Raw genomic sequence first — 19095 nt, forward strand, 5'->3', positions numbered from 1 at the left:
AGTTGCAGAGAGCCAGAGAGGGAATTCTCTGGACTTGCAATATCAAACTTTCCACTGACTACGTTAGATATAACATTTCAATCCTGCCTCACCGATAAAAAAAAAAACATGCCTCAACTGAAAAAAGAGAGCCAATATAACTTCAAAGAATCCGAAGAAAGAAGGAGTTGAATACATTGGAATTGTCTACATCATTGCATCAGTAATGAGTAATGACTGAATTCCAGTGCAGTAAATGAGTGTGCCATGTAATAGAACCATTAAAGTCACAAGGCTATGGACGATGGCATATATATGCAAGATATCTTCAACAATTATTTTTCTAGTCTAACTAACCATGCAAAGGCAGAATTTGTGAAAAAGAAACCCTCCAGAAGAAGAAATGAAGACCGTCCTACAAGACTGCTCATATTTCCTTCATTATACTACAATGTTAATGTTTCCAACATTTCTCTAAGAAGTCAGAACTTAAGCCCAGCAGAGAGCCACCATATTACATGTACTGTCCATTTCAACCACACTACACGTACTGTCCATTTCACACCCCCCTGAACTCCTATACTCCTTGTGCTGAAATTGAATGTTTTAAGTATATATCCGAAGATAATGGAAATCAGACTCTATAAGGACAAGGAACTAAAAACAGCGTATTCACATTAGAATTTAGAAACCATTAAGTGAAAATATAATCCCAAAGATCATTAAGTGAAAACCATTAGTTGTGAACTGTTACAAAGATCAGAAATAGGTAACAGACAGAAATAGCTCAACTTCTTTCTACCAGTCATATACAAAGATCAGACAGAACTCAACTTGCATAAGTATCCTTAACTCTGATAGAACTTGTAGTCAAAACTCTGACAGAATTTCTTTCCCACACTGGAAGCATGTTGCAAAAGGCCCTTCTTTCCCACACCGGAACCTCATCTGAACTGGACGCCATTGAACCTTCAAACAAGTAAAAGATAGAGAGCAAGCTGAAAATAGCAGCAACACCACTCCATTGATCTGAAAATGCTCCTAACTCATTGTGCTAGAAAGCTTCACCATTTTTTGAGAAATCCCATGAATCACAAACTCCTTCGACGACAGAATATCCGTGCAGTAATCTGAACTCCATTGATACCTAGTACCCCTTAGCATTATACTCCATTGATAGACATGCATAGAAACAAGTTCTCTGTACTCATATCTTTCAGGCAATATATACAACCTCACTAGTCTCTCCAGCATCGGCGAATGCAACTGAGGACATACTAAATCCTCCATAGTTCTCTCTTACATCGAAGCCCATACTCTCCAACAAGCTTCAGTTCTGCATCCAAACACTTCTTCTCATATGGATTAGAAATGCGCCCGAATGTTCCACACGAGCTCCATAAGACCCTTTCTCCGCGCTTCTATCGAGTGAAGCACCGATCCTACGCTTCTCTTCGAAGCACCCTGATTTTACCTTGGCAACGCTCACTCAAACTGCGCTCTATGGAATGCAGCAGGTATGGTTTGAATCAGATTCTTTGGTTGTTGTTCAGACCATTAAAGGTGAGTACACTCAGCATTGGATGTCTAGGAATTGTATCCTGAAGATTGAAGATCATACCAAAAAATACCCCGTCTCCAGGTCTCGATGCCTTGGCAGCTCAAGCTAGCCTGCATTCCTTTTATATTCCCCATTTGCTGGACCAAAGCCATCTGTTCCCTGGTGGCACCTTGACCTCAAATAGGTCTTCGGCCTGAAAACGGGCAAATTTGATGCTCTTGGCAGAAGGAGAGCGTAAGAGATGCGAGTTGGTTTACGTAAGGTCAGAAAGGGAAAGCCTGCCTCGGCCTAGCAATTGCTAAAAATGCAATCGGCTTTCCCTCCTCAGCACCGATCGCCAAACCCGACGCATCCATCCGTATCCACTTCAAAGAGCTTTTAAAAATCCGAGCTAGAACCGGCGCCTTGACAATCCTCTTCTTCAAGGCATCAAACTATTTCTGTGCCGCCTCCGTCCACTGGAAATGGGACTCGGGGCTTCTTAAAGGTCTTTCCATCTGAAACCGAAGAAAAGCCAGTGGCCTTTGCAGTAGGCACAAGTATTCTAGTAGTTTTTTGACCTTTCTTCTTCCTATATAAGAAGAAACACATACATTGTCACTACATATTAAAATTTAATTCTGCTTGGGTAAAAAAAAAATAACAAGGACTACTTACATGCAATGACTACAATTACAGATGTATCTACATTTAGGACATTTCCATTCATTCAACAACACCACTTCTTCTGCTTCCTCTCCATATCTTTAAGACAGAATGTAATTAAATCGAAACAAATCTGGCAACAAGGAAATGAAAAAAAAAAATGAAGTTGGAATCAAACCTATTCAAAAGGCATTGTTGGCAATATTTGATACAACAAGACTTCTTATTATTTCTCTGGTTCTTACAGTTAGCCAACAAACGGGATGTTCTTTGTCGACACTACATCAACCAATCAATCAATTAGATCAAATTAACAAACGAAACCTCAACAAATCAATTTACCTGGTCACACGTCTTTGAGAGTCCAAAGACTTGATCTTTATCACATTTGACTCGTTTTGAAGACGGGAACAGTGAATGGGAGATGGGTTTCGCTTGGGGTCAACTTAGCTGGGTTTGATTTTGGAGTGGAAATTTTTGGGTTATTTCAATTTTCTATTTCTTACATATTATTTTTGGGTTTGAAATTTGAAGAGACACGAGAAGAGAAGAGTGTTTATTTTCTCGGGCAGTTTTTTTTTTTTTTTTTTTTTTTTTTTTTTTTTTTTTCCGATAAAATCGCAACTATTTTTGGTGCTGGACCATGTGTTATAGTCGTCCCCTAAACGATATAGACTGATAATCATCCCAGGAATTGCCAAAATCAGTTTTTGTCCAATACATAGTTACAATGAGTTGGCTAGTATTACGAGTAAGACCCACTCTGTTTTCCTTCTATCTAGTACTATTTCTTCGTCTCCTTTTCTCAATACTAGATGGGATTTCTGTCTTCACTCTTCGTTATATGCTGTAGAAGTTTATAAGTTCTACATTCCAGTTACAACGTCAGACTGCACGTGGGCACGACCCTTCCACTCCCTGCCTAATTTATGACCATTGGGTCTGGCCAGAAACATGTTCATTGTCAGTGCTCCAAGACAACTTCAATTTCAATCCAAGACTAATCCAATTCTAACGAAACATGGGAAAGGTGTACAACAGTACAAGACTGAAATCTGGATAGTAAACTTTTATAGTGCCCATTAAAACCCAGCGGCAGGATCAACTTATGTAAGCGAATTCTTAATTGCCAAGTAGCATCACTGAATAACCTCTTTCTTTGTCTTAATTTTAAGATGAATTCGGTTGGATCCTTATTGTTCTGACCTTTGGTATTGAGTCCAGATCTCCCAGCCAGGTGTTCGGAAATACAGTGTCCTTAAGATATACTCGCAACAACAACAACAACAATATACATATATAGACTCTCGAACTTCAAGGCAAAATTCAAATGGAACTTCACAGTTGATCATGGTTTTTAATGAAGAGCTGGTTTTCTTTCTTATGGTACTTCATTCCTACAGTCATCTGTTCTTTCGTACTTGCCTTGAGGTCTTCTAATAATTTGAGATATCTAGACGTGTAAAGTGGACTGTTGAATGATAAAGAGTAGACATAATTACATCAAAAGCGACTTGTATTATATGTTCAACAACGTAAGCCTTCGTACAGAACTACAGATTATGAAGAACAGCTTATAGACAAATGTAGCCCAACTCAATTACGGTATTACCTCTACATTCGAATATCTATTATATGCAGATACAAGAAAGATAATAATTAAATATCTAAGCATACAATGAGCTACTTTTATTAGTTCAGTCTTTATTCATGCATTAGAGAACCAGCTTAGACAAACAAAAACTTGTCACTTAAATATCTCAGGAATCCACATTATAAGAAAGAGTAATATAGCAATTAAACCCTAAAATTGATAAAAACTCAACAAATCTAAGTACCAAGTGAAAACAAAATCCCTTTAACCGCATTATATGGTCATCAGACAGACTTTAAAAACTAAGCAATGGTAAACATACAAAAAAATTTATATGTAGTTTATACTATTGCCTCAAATGCGACTCGAGTCCCTTCCATAAATGAATCGCCTAGTCCAGTCAGAAACCACTAACATCCTGTTGCGCCAGCTGACTTGTTTACTGGAAATAAGCCAAAACGACCAGTTAATAACTCGCAGTCACCACATTGACTGATTAACATTCAAAAAACCAACTTGTAGAACAAAATAATCAGGATGTTACCTTGCATAAACAGAATACCATAGCCATTGTGAGCTGTAACCAATTGAGACATGATCACCAGGCAGCTGAAATGCTGTTTGCTCTCCTCCAAGTGGAGCAAACTGTCCCAAATGGCGGTACCTGACAAGACATAAAGAGGAGGTGAGATATCAATGCTTGAACAACCACTGAAAATACTTTCTTCTCATCACATGTCATTCAAGATATATGTCACTTTATTTTTTGTGGGAGATCAAAGACCCTGATACAAGCTTCAAATCGATAGAAGCTGGTTACCTAGAACGAAGAGATCCAAATTACAATCAAGAGCAAAGACAAATACGACAGAGTTTACTAATAAAGACAGATAGGTTTTTCATTTTATAAATTGAAAAATAGAAGCATTAGGCATCGGAATTTGAAACCATTCATGAAGGAATTAATACGCTGCATAAGATCTTCAAAAACAAAGAAACTAGATAATGGCTGAATCTTCATATAATAGACAATTAACAGCACCCCAATACGTCGGATTGGTCTGAGGGAAACTGAAGAGAATGAATATGAGCAAAGGGCAGAAAGCATATGGATGATAATAGTCAAAAGGAACAGCAGGAGTTAAGTACCCTTTTCTCTAATCTGGATAAGGCATATTGGACGCCGCAGTGATATCAATAACATAATTATCCAATATTGCAAGAATAAAATAACATATTGCCATTATCAAGAAACTCTAACCCCAAAAAGGGTTCAGAGCAGGTGCCGACTAGCAAAGTCGGTAAAACCTTTGGGTGATGATACCAAAGGTCTGGGGCTCGAACCCCGCCAACATCAAAGAGTTACTGATCTCATTTAAAACAGGCTTACCAATCAAAAGGGTTTAGAACTTCAGACTCAAGCATGCAAGAGTACATAAACTAATTGAGCTCTGGAAGTTATCTATAAAGGAAACGCAGAAAAAAAAAACAAAAACAAAAGCTCATTGAGAGCTTTAACTTATACCTAAATGGATGAAACCTATGGCGTCCATCTTTCCTCATTCTAAGAGGACCTTCTGGAGTTTGTTCACATTCATTCATACGGTTGAAGCACTTTGCTAAATATTGACCTTGTTGAGCAGCAACCTGAAATATCACCATGGAAAAGGTTCATCGATATTCAAATGTTTCAAACTTTAAAGCTTTAACACAAAAAAAACACACACCAGGAGATCTGTTAAACACTTACTTGAGCCGTAGCAGGAAGAAATTTCATTTTTGAATCCACAGCTGAAAGAGCAGACTTAAACCTTTCTATATCTAGTTCCTTCGACTCCTTTTCATTATCTCCTTTTGATTCCTCCAAAAGTTGTACAATGTTTTTCATACTTTTATTCTTCATATAAAGCTGCACCTGAGGGTACCTTTCGCAAATGTCGTTAACGACATCTTGGAGTTCTTTAACAGTTAGTGTGCCAGAGTTATCTTTGTCTGCTTTTTTAAATATGTCCGCAATATCATCCTGAAAGCATACAGGAAATTAATATATATTAGTATAAGAAGAATCCACGATAAACGAACTTAAAGCACTATTCTTCACAATTAAATGAAGATCTGATTGTAACCAAGGTTGATACTTATTTAACTAGAATATTGAGAGCAAGTTTATGATGAGACAGACAATTTAAAAATCAAATTCATCATAGAGGTGTTTGCAGCTTGAAAAATAAAAGGTTTGAGTATACTATCAGTATTAAATTTTAAAAAAAACAAGAGAGAACTTAACTAAGCCAAAGCATAAAAAGGGAGCATGCTGAGTTTGTTGGAAATTTACCAGGCATGAATTTCAGTTTCAAAGTTCCTATTAGTGTCAAACCATTAGATCGGGATTTGTTTATTTTGTATATACCTGTTTTAGTATCTCTTCTCGTACTACTATATAAGTATATATCACTTATGTTAATCTTCAGAAATGAAAGATGGAAATTAGATTGGTTCTCATATTTCTCAAGTCACATCTAAGTTTAATTGAAAATTCAGAAGTTGCATATTACTACAGTACAAGTTTATTCATGTTCAAAGACCTCACTTTATTATCTCATTACAAAAATATATAGCATATTTGTTAAATATTTTCTCAAAGAACTTAGCAGGTATTGCAACAGTGATCCACCTCGTGTAGAAGGATCTTGCAACTAAGGACAAGAAATACAAAGTCCTTGGAACTCCTTAAGCATAATTACCGGAGTTTGCACAAACATATATTTAGGGCATACAAAAACTAAAGACCTAAATTTTATATACAACTGACACACAGTTGCACCAGGATCTGCTCTAGATATGTCTATTGTAAAATAGAATGCCATGTCATTTTTGAATACCTTAATAAGCTTAATTCATAATCTTTAGTCAAATATATTAATTTGAACATCGGTGTCTTTCTGAAGTTACAGAGCACATGGCAGTGCATAACCTGCTTAAGGTTTGTTCCTAAAAAAAAAAGGAACCGTCAAGCTAAACAGAGGTTTAACTATAAAATCAAGAAACATGCACTTACCATGACTTTCCGTTGATTTATACTAGCACAATCACCAAGTGCGTAAATGCTGTCAGAACCATCAACCCGGAGCCACTCATCAGTTGCTAAAGCACGCCTATTAACCTGAGGACATAGTAAATGATGTTCGATAAATACAATCTAACTACATCCAACTGTAACCTCATCATAACTAGTGCAAGAAAGAAATAACTATAAAGTCAAATATAATATAAATCAAGGATCTGATACAGACAAAGGATTAGAGCAACAAACCTGGCCGACTTGCTTCATGAACTCTGATATAACAGGACGGGTTCCAATGCCGGTCGACCAGACAATCATTCCATATGGGATAGAAGAAACGCCTTCCTTTGATTTCTCTTTTGTACAAATGTCCTTATCAGTCACTTTTACAACCATAGACCCTAATTTTACATCAATGCCATCTCTCTGAAATTTTTCTTCAGCAAATTCCGTGATTCTTTTATCAAACCTGTAAAGCAATAATCAAGTAAGCTGGAGAAAGGTTTATAAACAGAGAATTAATTTATAATGAACATATCAATAAAATAAGTAAGAAATTTATTTTCATTTATTTACACAATCAGATGTAAAGTTTCCACGTGATTTAACTAGGCTGCTCAAGTTTCCACAGTAATGTAGAAGAAAACTATATCCTTCACAAAAGGAAAGTTCCATATTTGCACTACATGAGTTAAGTTAATTAGTATCCACACACACTACTGCTTTGATCGAAATGGGAGAAGATATGTAAGGAATCATATTTTTACTTACATGCCCAAAATATGATCTGCAGCCTCAAGAAGAGTTATCTTCACCAGATCCTTAACGGTAGGATACAGCTTGCTCAGATCTTTTTTAATATAATCATGAAGTTCTGCAGCAAATTCCACACCTGTTGGACCACCGCCAACAACTACAAAATGTAGATTTTTCTTCCTCTCTTCCTCAGTTAAGTTGGGAAGGCTGGCCTTCTCAAAACAGTCAATCACATTCCTACGAATGTTTTGAGCATCCTCTATTTCCTGCACAAAGGGAGCATTTCTTTTAGAAAACACTACAAGCAACACTTTAAAGGATATAAACTAGACGTGCTTCCGAATATATTTTTTACGATTTCTCCTTTGCTTTGTAGTAGGATACCTCATCCTACATTCCTACCACATACTTGCTTTTTTGTTCTGATTCCAATAAAATTATGACACTTTACCAAAAACAAAACAATATGAAGTCATACTAGTTAGAGATGTTGTATTAGATTCCAAAATGAGTGAAGCAGTACCACTCATCCTAAATTTTCTATCTATATCATCAGTTTGAATGAACTGGTGCAAGGAATAAGCTTTCTACGTTCTACAAAACTCTTACAGATCGTACTTTTGCAGAAGACAGAACCCAAGAAAAAAATATATTAACCTTCAAGAAATGGGTATGCTCTTCGACACCAGGTGTATTGAATGTATTCGAACGAGCTCCCATGGCTACTACCAAGTAGTCATAATCAACAATGAATTCTTCTTTTCCTTCCAAGTTAGCTTGTTTAACAGAACGGCAGTGAACACTCTTGTTTTGTGGATCAATCTTAAAGCATTCAGCTTCCAAAAATCCGATATCTCCACCTTTCTGCATACAATTGAAAAACAAGTCTCATTAACTACAGTAAATCATATCCAGTAAGAGGTTAAATAAATAGTATAATTAGCACAAATAGTCTTGCAAATACATATGCACCTTGGTCTCTTCCCAATGGTGACATGCATGCTATAGGTTATCCCAAGTCCTAGAAGATATGCTAAACGGAAAATTTTCTATTCAACTTCCATTTTCTTATCTTATCTTATATTTGTACCAGAATGAAAATTTGCAGAACTCTTTGTTAGACAACGAAACTGACATGCACACGACACTTTCTCCTAATACTGCTTTCAAACCCACACTTGATACAGAGCAACAGAATGCAAAGAAAAATATGACCGATGAGTTATTACACCCCAATGAAACCATGGAAGGATTTGTTATAGAAGAATACAAATGAAGAATTCCGATGGAATTATGCATACATCAAACCATCTTCTAGCAACACACCCTTTCAAAACACTCGTATCTAACTTAACACACCCGTACATTTGCACTATACAATCTTTAGCTTTATACCAAGAAAGGTCTAAGCTGCATAGTTGTGAATTAAGCAAAACCATAACCAGCAGAGTTAGAAAAGTATTAAGCCATACAAGTAATATGATATCTGCAGCAGGAAAAACAGTTTCAGTGATCCATATTCAGTGGACACGTACTACAGGTCATCCCATAACAATTTTCCTCTGTTCTAAGATCCCAAAATCATTTCCATTTTTCTAGTTTCTCTATTTTCCTTTGTGCAATCTTGTCATATATCCTATAATAGAATAACCGATACCCATCCAAATAAAAAAAAATGCCATAAAAAGAGAACAATATTCTTAATAAACTAGCATTAGAGGCTATCTTTTTTTCCATCCGTATTACGGATTTCTTTTGCATAATGCGAACTTAGAAATGCCAAAAATAGTATGAATGTATGTGATAGCCTATAATTACAGTGCAATCTTAAGAAAAAAAAAATGCACGCTACATCTTATCCAAATTGCCCTTACCTTCTTCATTATGTTGCGAATTGGCTCAACAATGCTCCTTGGTTCCACTGTGCCACATGTGACACTCGGCAACAAGGGTGTAAAAGCAAAGTAATTACGAGGTGATACCACTTGAATATCATATTGGGAACTATCGAGATCTTTCAAGAAACTGGTTCCTGCCCACCCAGTTCCGAGAACGACCACCCTCTTCTTTTTGACAGATGGATCAACAGTATTTGAACCATTGAGTGTGTTATAAGCCACAAAACCCCCACCACTGTAGTAATCAGCATGATTATAAAGCAGAGGCTAGAAACAAGAAACAAGCACTTTTGCAGAAATGCACTAGATATATGAGAAACAGTAAAAAGATGGTGAAGAGGTAGGACATGAAATTTCATGTTTTATACATGAAAAACACGTAGTAGAGGTAGTGTTACACATAACAACCTCTGGAAAAAAAATTAAACACAGCGTATGAAACCCTCCATAGTCCTTACCTAAGGACACTAAAATCATTAGTTTTATGCATACATGTTATTTTTTTCAGCACAAACTTTTACCAAATATAATGAGACTAGAAATAATCTCTTTCCACATACAGCATACCACCTAACAAAATTTCAAGTCTGTTTCAAAGCATACTTCTAATGAAAATTCTACAAATAATACAGGGAAACGGACATTCCAAACTAGATCATAACAAGGCAGGGTCATGAAAAACAGAACGAGAGGTACGTGTCATATAACTCACAAACTGTATACAATATAAATGTCATTCGGTGCATTTAACGGGCTGTCCAAAAATACATAGACATTATTACACCATTCACAACTCACTACCAAATCGTTCTACAATCATTCATTACACCAAACACCAAAAAAACAAACTCTGTTTCCCCCCAAGTCCCTAACATATATTCCATTGTACCTTTTCAATAATCCAAATATAACATTTACCAAAACAAAAAAAAAAAGTCGTAAAAATCACATTTTTCCCATCATTTATTCAACTAGTGCAATGTAGATAAATAAAAGACATATATTTATTGTTACCACAAACAATACGTACGTCATTAAGTTATTATTTACCAACAACCAAAAAGAAAAGTTTCTATAACAAACCCGACAGCGACGACGGCAATGAGTTTGGGAAGATGAGGGTGGTAACTACGAAGAGTGTTTGAAGTTTTGTGATATAAAGCTAAAACCCTACTGCCCATGGCCATGGTGTAAGCCTTTCTTACGGCAGATCTATTATAAATGAAAACAGAGAGAGAGGTGCGGTTTTATAAGTCGTTCGTGAAATGCGGCTTCTTTTTATTTCCTTACCTTAACTTGTCGTCCAAGAAAATAATTTTTAGTAGGGTATCCAGCTGATTTGGAAACCGACTATTCAATGTGTTTAAATAAGCACGTTGGTTTGGTTGTAATTGATGGTCCAAAAAATGAACAAACATTTCTATTTCAAATCGAAATTTCATGGACTTTATGTGCCGGGATCATCAGTTTTGCCATGGTTTAGGTCAATTTTCAAAAAATAAATTGTCACCTGTTTTGTCTTTGAGAAATTATCACTTTATCAGTGTTCTAAAAATCGGTCTAGGTGGGCTCTAGGCTAAGCGGTGCTCAACCGACTTGCCTAGGCCCAAATTGTATAAAAAATCGGTAGACCGATTAGGCGGGCTAGGCAGACTAATCGGACTCTAAACGGTCCAGTCAAGTTTTTTTTTTTAATGATTAAATGTCAAAAATTTAAAACCTGTGTAGACTTAAGATTTGAATGAATTTAAAATACGAAAGTCCAATATCCTACCTACACTAATATCGGTTCTTTCAAGATGCTCACAGTGAGCCACGTCAGCCAAAATTTTAAAAAATTCCCTATTTAAAAAATAATTAATTTGGTAATTACCAAAATAACCTTAGTATTGGTGTACTTTGTAATTTCTTAAAATACTTTTTGGTCTTTTCAAATATTTCGAGAGAAAAAAAAAACAAAACTCATGCATGATTCTACTGTTCGCGTTAGTAATACAAAACCTAAAAATTGAAAACTAAACCCTTTTCTCAAATTTTCATCTCCTTCCTCCAAAGCCGAAACGTTTTCTTCTCCTTTTGGTTTTGAATGATCGTTTGGAAAAAATTGAAGAGCTCTCACTGAGACGAATAAGAAACTCTCATTGATGATGAAGGAAGCCATTGATTTGTAAGTCTTGATGTTTCTATTATTTTCAATTTGTTTAGTTTATTCATCTTCCTGTAGATATTGAATCCTCAGACGATGTGTTTTGGCAAGAAACCGCCGTAACACAACGAGAAATTCAGTAAAAAGAACACACTAAGAAACAGAGGAATTTTATGTTGGGGGAGATGAAACTGAACCAAATAATGGCTGCCTACGTACCCAATATCTATTCTCTAGGGATCAAGTTTCCACGTAGTTCCTTATGAAAAACAGTTTGGTATTTATATAGGTATAGTAGAGAGTCCTTGTAGCTCAAGTAATCTTGTAGCTTGAGTAATTATGATAGACTATAACTTTCAACTGATAATTATCTCTTTGATAATAAATGAATCTGGACATAAATCAATATACATTAGTGGCAAGCCATATGTCTAAGGTTCAACTTTAGACATATGAGTTAATGGGCCTGTACATTGATCCATGGTATTGCAAATTGGGCTTTAGCCCTATCGATTAAATGAATAAAATAGAGACCCCTAGTAATGGATGTTTGCCACGTAGGTGGGGGTCGAAACACCGCCCCCTCTTTGTCATGCAAACAAAGTTCACATGGCAAAGAAGAGAAGAAAAATTAAGAAAAACTTGGAATAAGAAAAGAGTAAGCGGAATATATAACAAAGTGTCGTGTTAACGTAAACGATAGGAAAATGGATAATTGGGAAAAATTCGTGAATTATCGGGAACGAAATAATGTCAATTTAACGTATACGGGACGCAATGTAGTTAAAAAATGGTTGAAAAATGCACAGAAAAAATAAAAGATGCACAGAAAAAATTTCAAAAGAAATTGATTGCTGAAAACTGTACCGAACGCATTACGTAATAATACGAAAGTTGATTTCGACGACGCATGCCAGCGGAATAGCGATATTAGGATTAGACCGTTGAAATTAAATGTAATGGCAGTTTAGTAATAATAGAAAGAAAATGAATTTAACTACGAATTGGATTCAAAGGTTGCGGATAAGAATGTAGAGTAGATAAGAATTAAGATTAGAGACGAAATTGGATTAGAAAAGAATGTGGAGTAGATAAGAATTCGGATTAGATAAGTGTTTTTCAGTTTGATCCATCCAAAATACGTTGGGACTGCTTAATTGTTGGTTGGAGAAACCATAAAAAGGTGTATAAAAGGATTACGGTCTCCTGCCTTACCTCAAAAGGCAAGCTAAAACCGAAAAACCAAACATTGATTTCTGCCTTTTCCTCAATTTCAACTACATCACTGTAACTGTTCGAGACTTGGCCAATAAACAATCTGAATCATCGGAAACTTTACGCAAATTTGGCTCAAGCAAACGCCATTTATACATAACCTCGGGGGGGCTTTGGTTTGAAATGCCTAGAATCATCAAAACCCGCAAAGCATGGAGTGATTCAAATGATCGATCTGAGCGAGGAGAAGGATGAGAAGCAATTGGGGACACAAGGGGAGTAGAACAAGGGATTCGAGAGTCAAATACAAATTCGGCGAGGAGCCAAGTCCTTAATACTATTAGATAAAGGCATACGAACTCTAGTTGATAATGAGAAATTGGTAAACTCGGACAATGGACTCAAAAAGGCCCATGACTTGTTCACTTGTTTCTCAGATGATGTAGAATAAAAATTGAGTCTCGGCTTCTAGGAAGACAATGACGAGGGCTCATTAGATGATTTGGAGGAAATAAAGTTACAAAGTAAATTAGCGAGACAAAGAAGGCCTATATAGCAACAAAGAAATTTCTGCGGCGGTTCTTGGTCGTTGAAGGATTCCAGAAAAGGAACCCATTATATTAATCTGGTATTGAAACAACCGCTCATACCAATGCCTATGCTACCAACACAGGATTTTCTGAAGGCAGAAGCTGAAGATAAGTATGCAAGTGGTGGTGGTTCACCCTTTCTTTCATTATTTGTATTGGGGGTTCCCACCCCAGTAGCTACTACAAGAGTGTAGGTGGAGGAAGCTTTGGACGTGCCAAAAACTCGAACATCTGTGGAGGAAACGCTATGGAGGCGAGAGATGGGGCCCGTTTTGAAAATTGTTGTAACAAATAGGATATGGTGCAAGCGGCAGCAAAGTAAGGGCACCGTACTTGCGTTGCACTCGATTTGGCCCGGTGCACCCCATTTGGATCAAGTGAACCCGGATTTTTGAGCTATCTGACGATTTTTATTTATTTTTTTTTTTTAGCCGCAGGTATAAATGACCATATTATACGGGCGAAAGATAATCGAGACGAAGAAGACTCAATGACGATCGTAGACTTGGTAAGGTGGAAAGAAGGTGACAGATACAACAAATGTACAACGCCATGCCACGGCGATGGTCACTTGAAGAACTACGAAAAATACTAGTATTCGAGAGATTTGAGATGGACGAAGTGTATGAATTTGAAACGAAAGTCGAAGAAGATGAAGTAGTAACGGCCTACTCACGATTAAGTTGCGGGAGTGCAATTCCGTTAAGCAAAGAAATTGCGCAATTATTGAGTTATTTTGGGTTGCCGAAGAAGACGGAGAAAAGTTCGAAGAATATGACAAAGCGGTGGCAAAAAAATTCGACAGCATAAAACAGGTATGTCAGTATTTTTTTTTTCAGTTAGCTTCAAATTTTGGTTAAGTCTGAAAGACTAACGAAAAGATTTATATTTTCGTCACAGGTTGAAACGACGGAATTACAAGTAAAAGATATTGACGAAAAGTTTCAAACGGAAAGATCACAATGCCGTAGAAAAATAAATAAAAAAGTTTAATAAATTTTTCGCTTAGAAAGTTAACGTAATGCGATTTTTTGCCGCACAGAAAAACGACGGTTGTACGAGCTTCGGAAAATTTCGCTCAGAAAGTTCGGCTTAATGTCTTAGAAAAAATAATGAAGCTGTCAAAAAATTTCATTTGGAAAATTTCTCTTAGAAATATCGGCACAATGCATTAGAAAAAATAATGACGTTGACGAAAATTTTCGCTCGGAAAATTTTTCGTAGAAAGATCGGCACAATTCCTTAGAAAAAATAATGAAGCTGACGAAAATTTTCGCTCGGAAATTTTTCCGTAGAAAGATCGGCACAATGCCTTAGAAAAAATAATGAACCTGAATAAAGTTTTCGCGAAGAAAGTTGACGTAATGCGAATTCTCGCCGCACGGAGAAACGGCGGTATTAGGAGCAAATTATATTCATAAAGAGTTGACGGAGAAAAGTTTAGCACAGAAAGGCGTCAATTAATGTCGTAGATGAATTAAAGAAACTGACAGAAGTGTCGTTGAGAAAGAGCGGCACAATGCCTTAGAAAAAGGAATGATCAAGGAAAATAGTTAACCGAAGCGCTAAAGCGAAGCGAATGCAGATTTTCGAAGATGAAAATTAAGATTTAATCGAACAATCGTAAGACAATTGACAGAGACAATTGATTAGGTAATCATGTGAATGTAATACCATAGAGCTAAAACTTCTTTTGATGAAAAATAAAAATAAAGATGGGTTTGTTATTGAATATTGTTGTTATGTCAGATAACATACCTGCGGAAAACTGACAATGTTGTAGATTTATGCAATTGAAATGAAATAGAACGAGACGCCCCCATGTTGAGAAAAATGCCCCCAATGCTAACTTAACTCAACAAAATTAGACTAAGCGAGTGTAAAAACGTTCGAACTTCGGCTGACAAAACGAAACGCGATGACTTAGTCGGATATTGTCGTAGTGATAGTAACGGACTAATCGAGCGTAAAAACATTCAAACTTAGACTGATAAAGCTAAACGTGATAATTTTATCAGATTTTGTTATAGTGATAGTAACGAACTAAGCGAGCGTAAAAAACGTTCAAACTTAGACCGACGGTTAAACGTAGTAACCGTCGCCGATTTTGTTAATAGCGATAATAATGACTAAAAGCGGCGTAAAACGATTCAAACTTAGACCGACAAAGCTAAATGTGGTAACCGTCGATTTTTTCAGAATGATAGTATTATAGAACTAACTAAATTAAAAGCGTTCAAACTTAAAATTTGTGAAGCTAAATGTGGTAACCGTTAGATTTTTTTTAATGATAGTAATGAACTAAGCGGCGTAAAAGCATTTAAACTTAAAATGTCGACGGCTAAATGTGGTAACCGTCACGATTTTTTCAGAATGATAGTAATGAACTAAAAGGCGTAAAACGTTCAAACTTAGACTGATGAAAAGATGACTGCAAAAGTGATATGTCAAGCCCTTCGCTTCTAACGGCGGCGAAGAGATAAGCCAATTAATCTGCATGACGTAAGTCATTTTGGGGTCTTTGAGTGATAGAGATGCTATCAAATTGTCGAGCAAGACTATGTATCAAACTAAGATAAGCCGCCTTACGCTAATCTCTTGCTTCAAAAGACCCACCAAACTGATTTGCAACAAGGCGAAAATTCCGTGTATAACTGGAGTTTTCGCGCCCCCAGTGTCAAAGCTATTCTCAAGGCACAAATGACATCCTCATACCGGCTTCGTTATTTGAAGCGGCGAAGCCAAGTCGCACAGATTTTCCAATCTTTTCTCCACCGGGTTTAACAAAAACACATCCAATTCCAGACCCAGATTTACTATGGGAGCCATCTGAGTAAACAATACATAGGTCAATAGGATTAGGAATTGCGTTTTCATGTTGGTCTTCGTCGCCCCCAGTTAGCGGCTGCAGAATGTCTTCCATAGATTCTTCCTGGCGCAATAAATCGTCAATAGGAGAATCATCAATCGAAAAATCAGCTATCAAAGAAGCCAGAGCATATCTTTTTTCAGTAGTACGACTTTCAAAGACATTGCTATATGCATTAAGATAACTTTTCCATTCGGCTAATCTACTTGATTCTGATAAAAAATACAGGTCTACCATCATCAATGAAAAGAACAGCACTAACAGCTTGAGTTGTAGCTGCCAGGTATATGCCACTAGGTTGACCTGTTGAAGGATTTGTCAATATAGGAGGATTGACCAAGTATTTCTTCAGTTGTTGCAATGTCATCTCATAATCAATGTTCCAAGTTGACGCCATCTTTAAAGTCTGGAAGAAGGGATGACAACGATCGGAATATTTAGAAATAAATCTATGAAAAGCGGCAAGCCGACTAGTAAGTTGTTGAATTGTCTTCTTATTTTTGGGTGATGACATATCAATAACAGTGCGTATCTGATCAGGACTAGCCTCAATACTTCTACGAGTCATGAGGTATCCCAGAAATTTTCCAGAAGATAGGCCCAAAAGAACATTTGGCGAGATTGAGTCTCATGTTATACTTGTTAAGCCTATCAAACACAAGTTAAAGATCGGAAAGATGATCACCCGTATCCTTCGATTTAACGACTATATCATCGATATAAGCCTCCATTATTTTTCCCAGTAGATCGGAAAAAATTGTATTGAAGAGTGAAATCCATTTCACCCAAAAGATTTAAACAGACAGACGCCCCGGTCGAGCCTATGTGGAAGATGACACCTGCCATTACCTCTTACAAGAGTTAGAGATTTTATGCGGTACACACTTTCGGGTCCGACTGGAGATTGTCTTTTTCTTTGCGTGTAACCAACCTATCTAGGTCGGTAGTTTGTCTGGGATTGTGGTCTTCCCTCTAGTTGCTTATGTGACACCTTCCATCCCTGCCTGGTCGGACCTGTCTGGGATGACAGTTTTTCTCAAATCTGCGAGGTTGGCCTTCCTTGTCAAGTCGGTCTAGTCTAGGATGAAGGTTTTCCTTATACTTTCTTCCGTGACGCCTTTTTTCCATGTCTGGACGGACCTGTCTAAGATGGCGATTTTCTGCAAATCTGCGAGGTCGGCCTTCCTTGTCAGGTCGATCCAGTCTGGGATGAAATTTTTCCTTATACTTTCTTCCGTGACGCTTTTTTTCCCTGTCTGGACGGACCTGTCTAGGATGGCGATTTTCCGCAAATCTGCGAGGTCGGCTTTCCCTGTCAGGTCGGTCCAATCTGGGATGAAGTTTTTCCTTATACTTTCTTCCGTGACGCCTTCTTTCGGAGGCGTTTGTACCGCCGTTTGAGTAGCGCGGTAGCGGCGGCGGCGGTGCTGCTGCTTTCCGGAACCTAGTAACAAAAGTACGTAACTTTTCGTCACATTGTTGCTTGATGTTCAAAAGTGAGTCGACATCCTTTGGCGTCTTGCAATTGTGGTGGAAACGATTAACAAACTGATTTTCTAGTTCATTTTATTGGTGAATTGATCTTGAAGGCAACTCACTAAACCAGCGTAATGCTTCTCCCTTTAGAGTTGATGGAAAGAGCTTACACATGAAGCGGATCATCTCCCCACCCCATAACACCAACTTATTTTTGAACGATAGAACATGCAAGCCAGGGTCTCCTTCCGACTCATCATAAAGTTCAAAATCGGGTTGTTTGAAGTCGGGATGGTGGTAAGCTTCCTGAATGTCGAGCGAAAACTTATCAAGTACGCCATCATTGACTGTCAAGTTTTTCATTTTTACATCCCTTAACTCTCTATCGTTAAGTTCTTTTGCAATATATCAACTCTTTCAACTATTGTTCTGTTAGAGTTAAAGTATTGGCTTGAACAACTGGACGCCCCCGGTCGTGCTCATGTGGAGAAGGATACCTTCCATTATCTCTTATTGGAGTTAGAGATCTTTGGCGGTACACAGGATCAGCTCCGACCGGTGATTGTCTTTGTCTATCCTTGTAACCAGCCTGTCTAGGTCGGTAGTCACCCTTGGCCGGGTGGTCGGTATAATTATACCACTTCTCCATGTTTTGTTGCTCTTGTCTGGGATGCCCGCCTTCCCAGTCATGTCAGACATATCTCGGATGGCGGTCTTCCCTAAAATTACTTCTCAGAGGTAAATCTTCCATTTGAGATCGGACATGTCTAGGGTAGTAGTTATCCCTGCCAATCCGATTCTCCCCATAAGTACGGGTAATAGGGTCATTACTCTTAGAGTGTGCACTGGTTGATTGTGTTTGAGAAATAACACGTTGTTGAGGACGATGAAGTGGATCTTCAAGACGGTCTCATACAATGGAATGGCCTGCGTCCCTTCGTGGTCACCTGATGTTGTTGAATTTGCAGCCTCGTCCACCGGCCTTTGCCTCTTTGCCAGCTTCCTTCTCAAGTTCCTATTTTAAAATTTTGACTCGTCGTAACTCACGCTCAACTGTATTAGGAGTGGCGGTAGCGGAGGCGGTGGTGGTGGAGGTGGCGCTGCTATGGTTGGATGTTGAGAATTGATCTTACCACTAGGAGCAACTTGATTGTTCAACGGTTCTTGCATTGGCCGATTTGAATTTCGAGGGTTGCAATTCCTATTAGCAGGAGGAATATGTTGACTATTTGGTCTGCTTCTTGTGCTTACCATCTTTATTGTTTCACGTGATAATGAATTCTAAATTCCCCATAGATGGCG

General features: G+C 37.5%; 1 protein-coding gene and 1 long non-coding RNA gene across 3 annotated transcripts; both read right to left on the bottom strand.

Annotated features, from left to right (window-relative positions):
• Positions 1-633: 633 nt before the first annotated feature.
• Positions 634-2831, bottom strand: LOC147481976 (uncharacterized). Its single transcript, XR_015203942.1, has 4 exons — positions 2528-2831; positions 2364-2464; positions 2198-2284; positions 634-2111 (listed from the first exon to the last, which is right to left on the bottom strand). It is a non-coding gene; the product is annotated as an uncharacterized LOC147481976 (long non-coding RNA).
• Positions 2832-3913: 1082 nt separating this feature from the next.
• LOC147481977 (external alternative NAD(P)H-ubiquinone oxidoreductase B3, mitochondrial-like) lies at positions 3914-10755 on the bottom strand. 2 transcript variants are annotated; one of them, XM_086576293.1, is made up of 10 exons: positions 10581-10755; positions 9474-9732; positions 8257-8463; positions 7615-7865; positions 7093-7312; positions 6838-6942; positions 5530-5802; positions 5305-5426; positions 4324-4443; positions 3914-4221 (listed from the first exon to the last, which is right to left on the bottom strand). In XM_086576293.1, exons 1-10 carry the CDS (start codon positions 10682-10684, stop codon positions 4134-4136), a joined length of 1749 nt encoding a protein of 582 aa, XP_086432419.1. In that variant the 5' UTR covers positions 10685-10755; the 3' UTR covers positions 3914-4133. The 2 variants fall into 2 exon arrangements, with proteins under 2 accessions (XP_086432419.1, XP_086432421.1); XM_086576295.1 differs by having other exon boundaries at positions 10528-10666.
• Positions 10756-19095: the final 8340 nt, after the last annotated feature.

This window comes from Coptis chinensis, chromosome 8 (assembly GCF_015680905.1).
Source record: "Coptis chinensis isolate HL-2020 chromosome 8, ASM1568090v1, whole genome shotgun sequence".
Lineage (NCBI taxonomy): Eukaryota > Viridiplantae > Streptophyta > Magnoliopsida > Ranunculales > Ranunculaceae > Coptis > Coptis chinensis.

What these genes read in the sequence shown, in the direction of transcription:
- LOC147481977 (XM_086576293.1), bottom strand. Translation starts at nt 10,684, where the DNA reads ATGGCCATGGGCAGTAGGGTTTTAGCTTTATATCACAAAACTTCAAAC. An exon ending in AGCATACCCATTTCTTGAAG is followed by an intron (nt 7,866 to 8,256) that starts GTTAATATATTT and finishes CCCTTTGTGCAG; the next exon opens with GAAATAGAGGATGCTCAAAA. An exon ending in TGGTATTCTGTTTATGCAAG is followed by an intron (nt 4,222 to 4,323) that starts GTAACATCCTGA and finishes GCTTATTTCCAG; the next exon opens with TAAACAAGTCAGCTGGCGCA.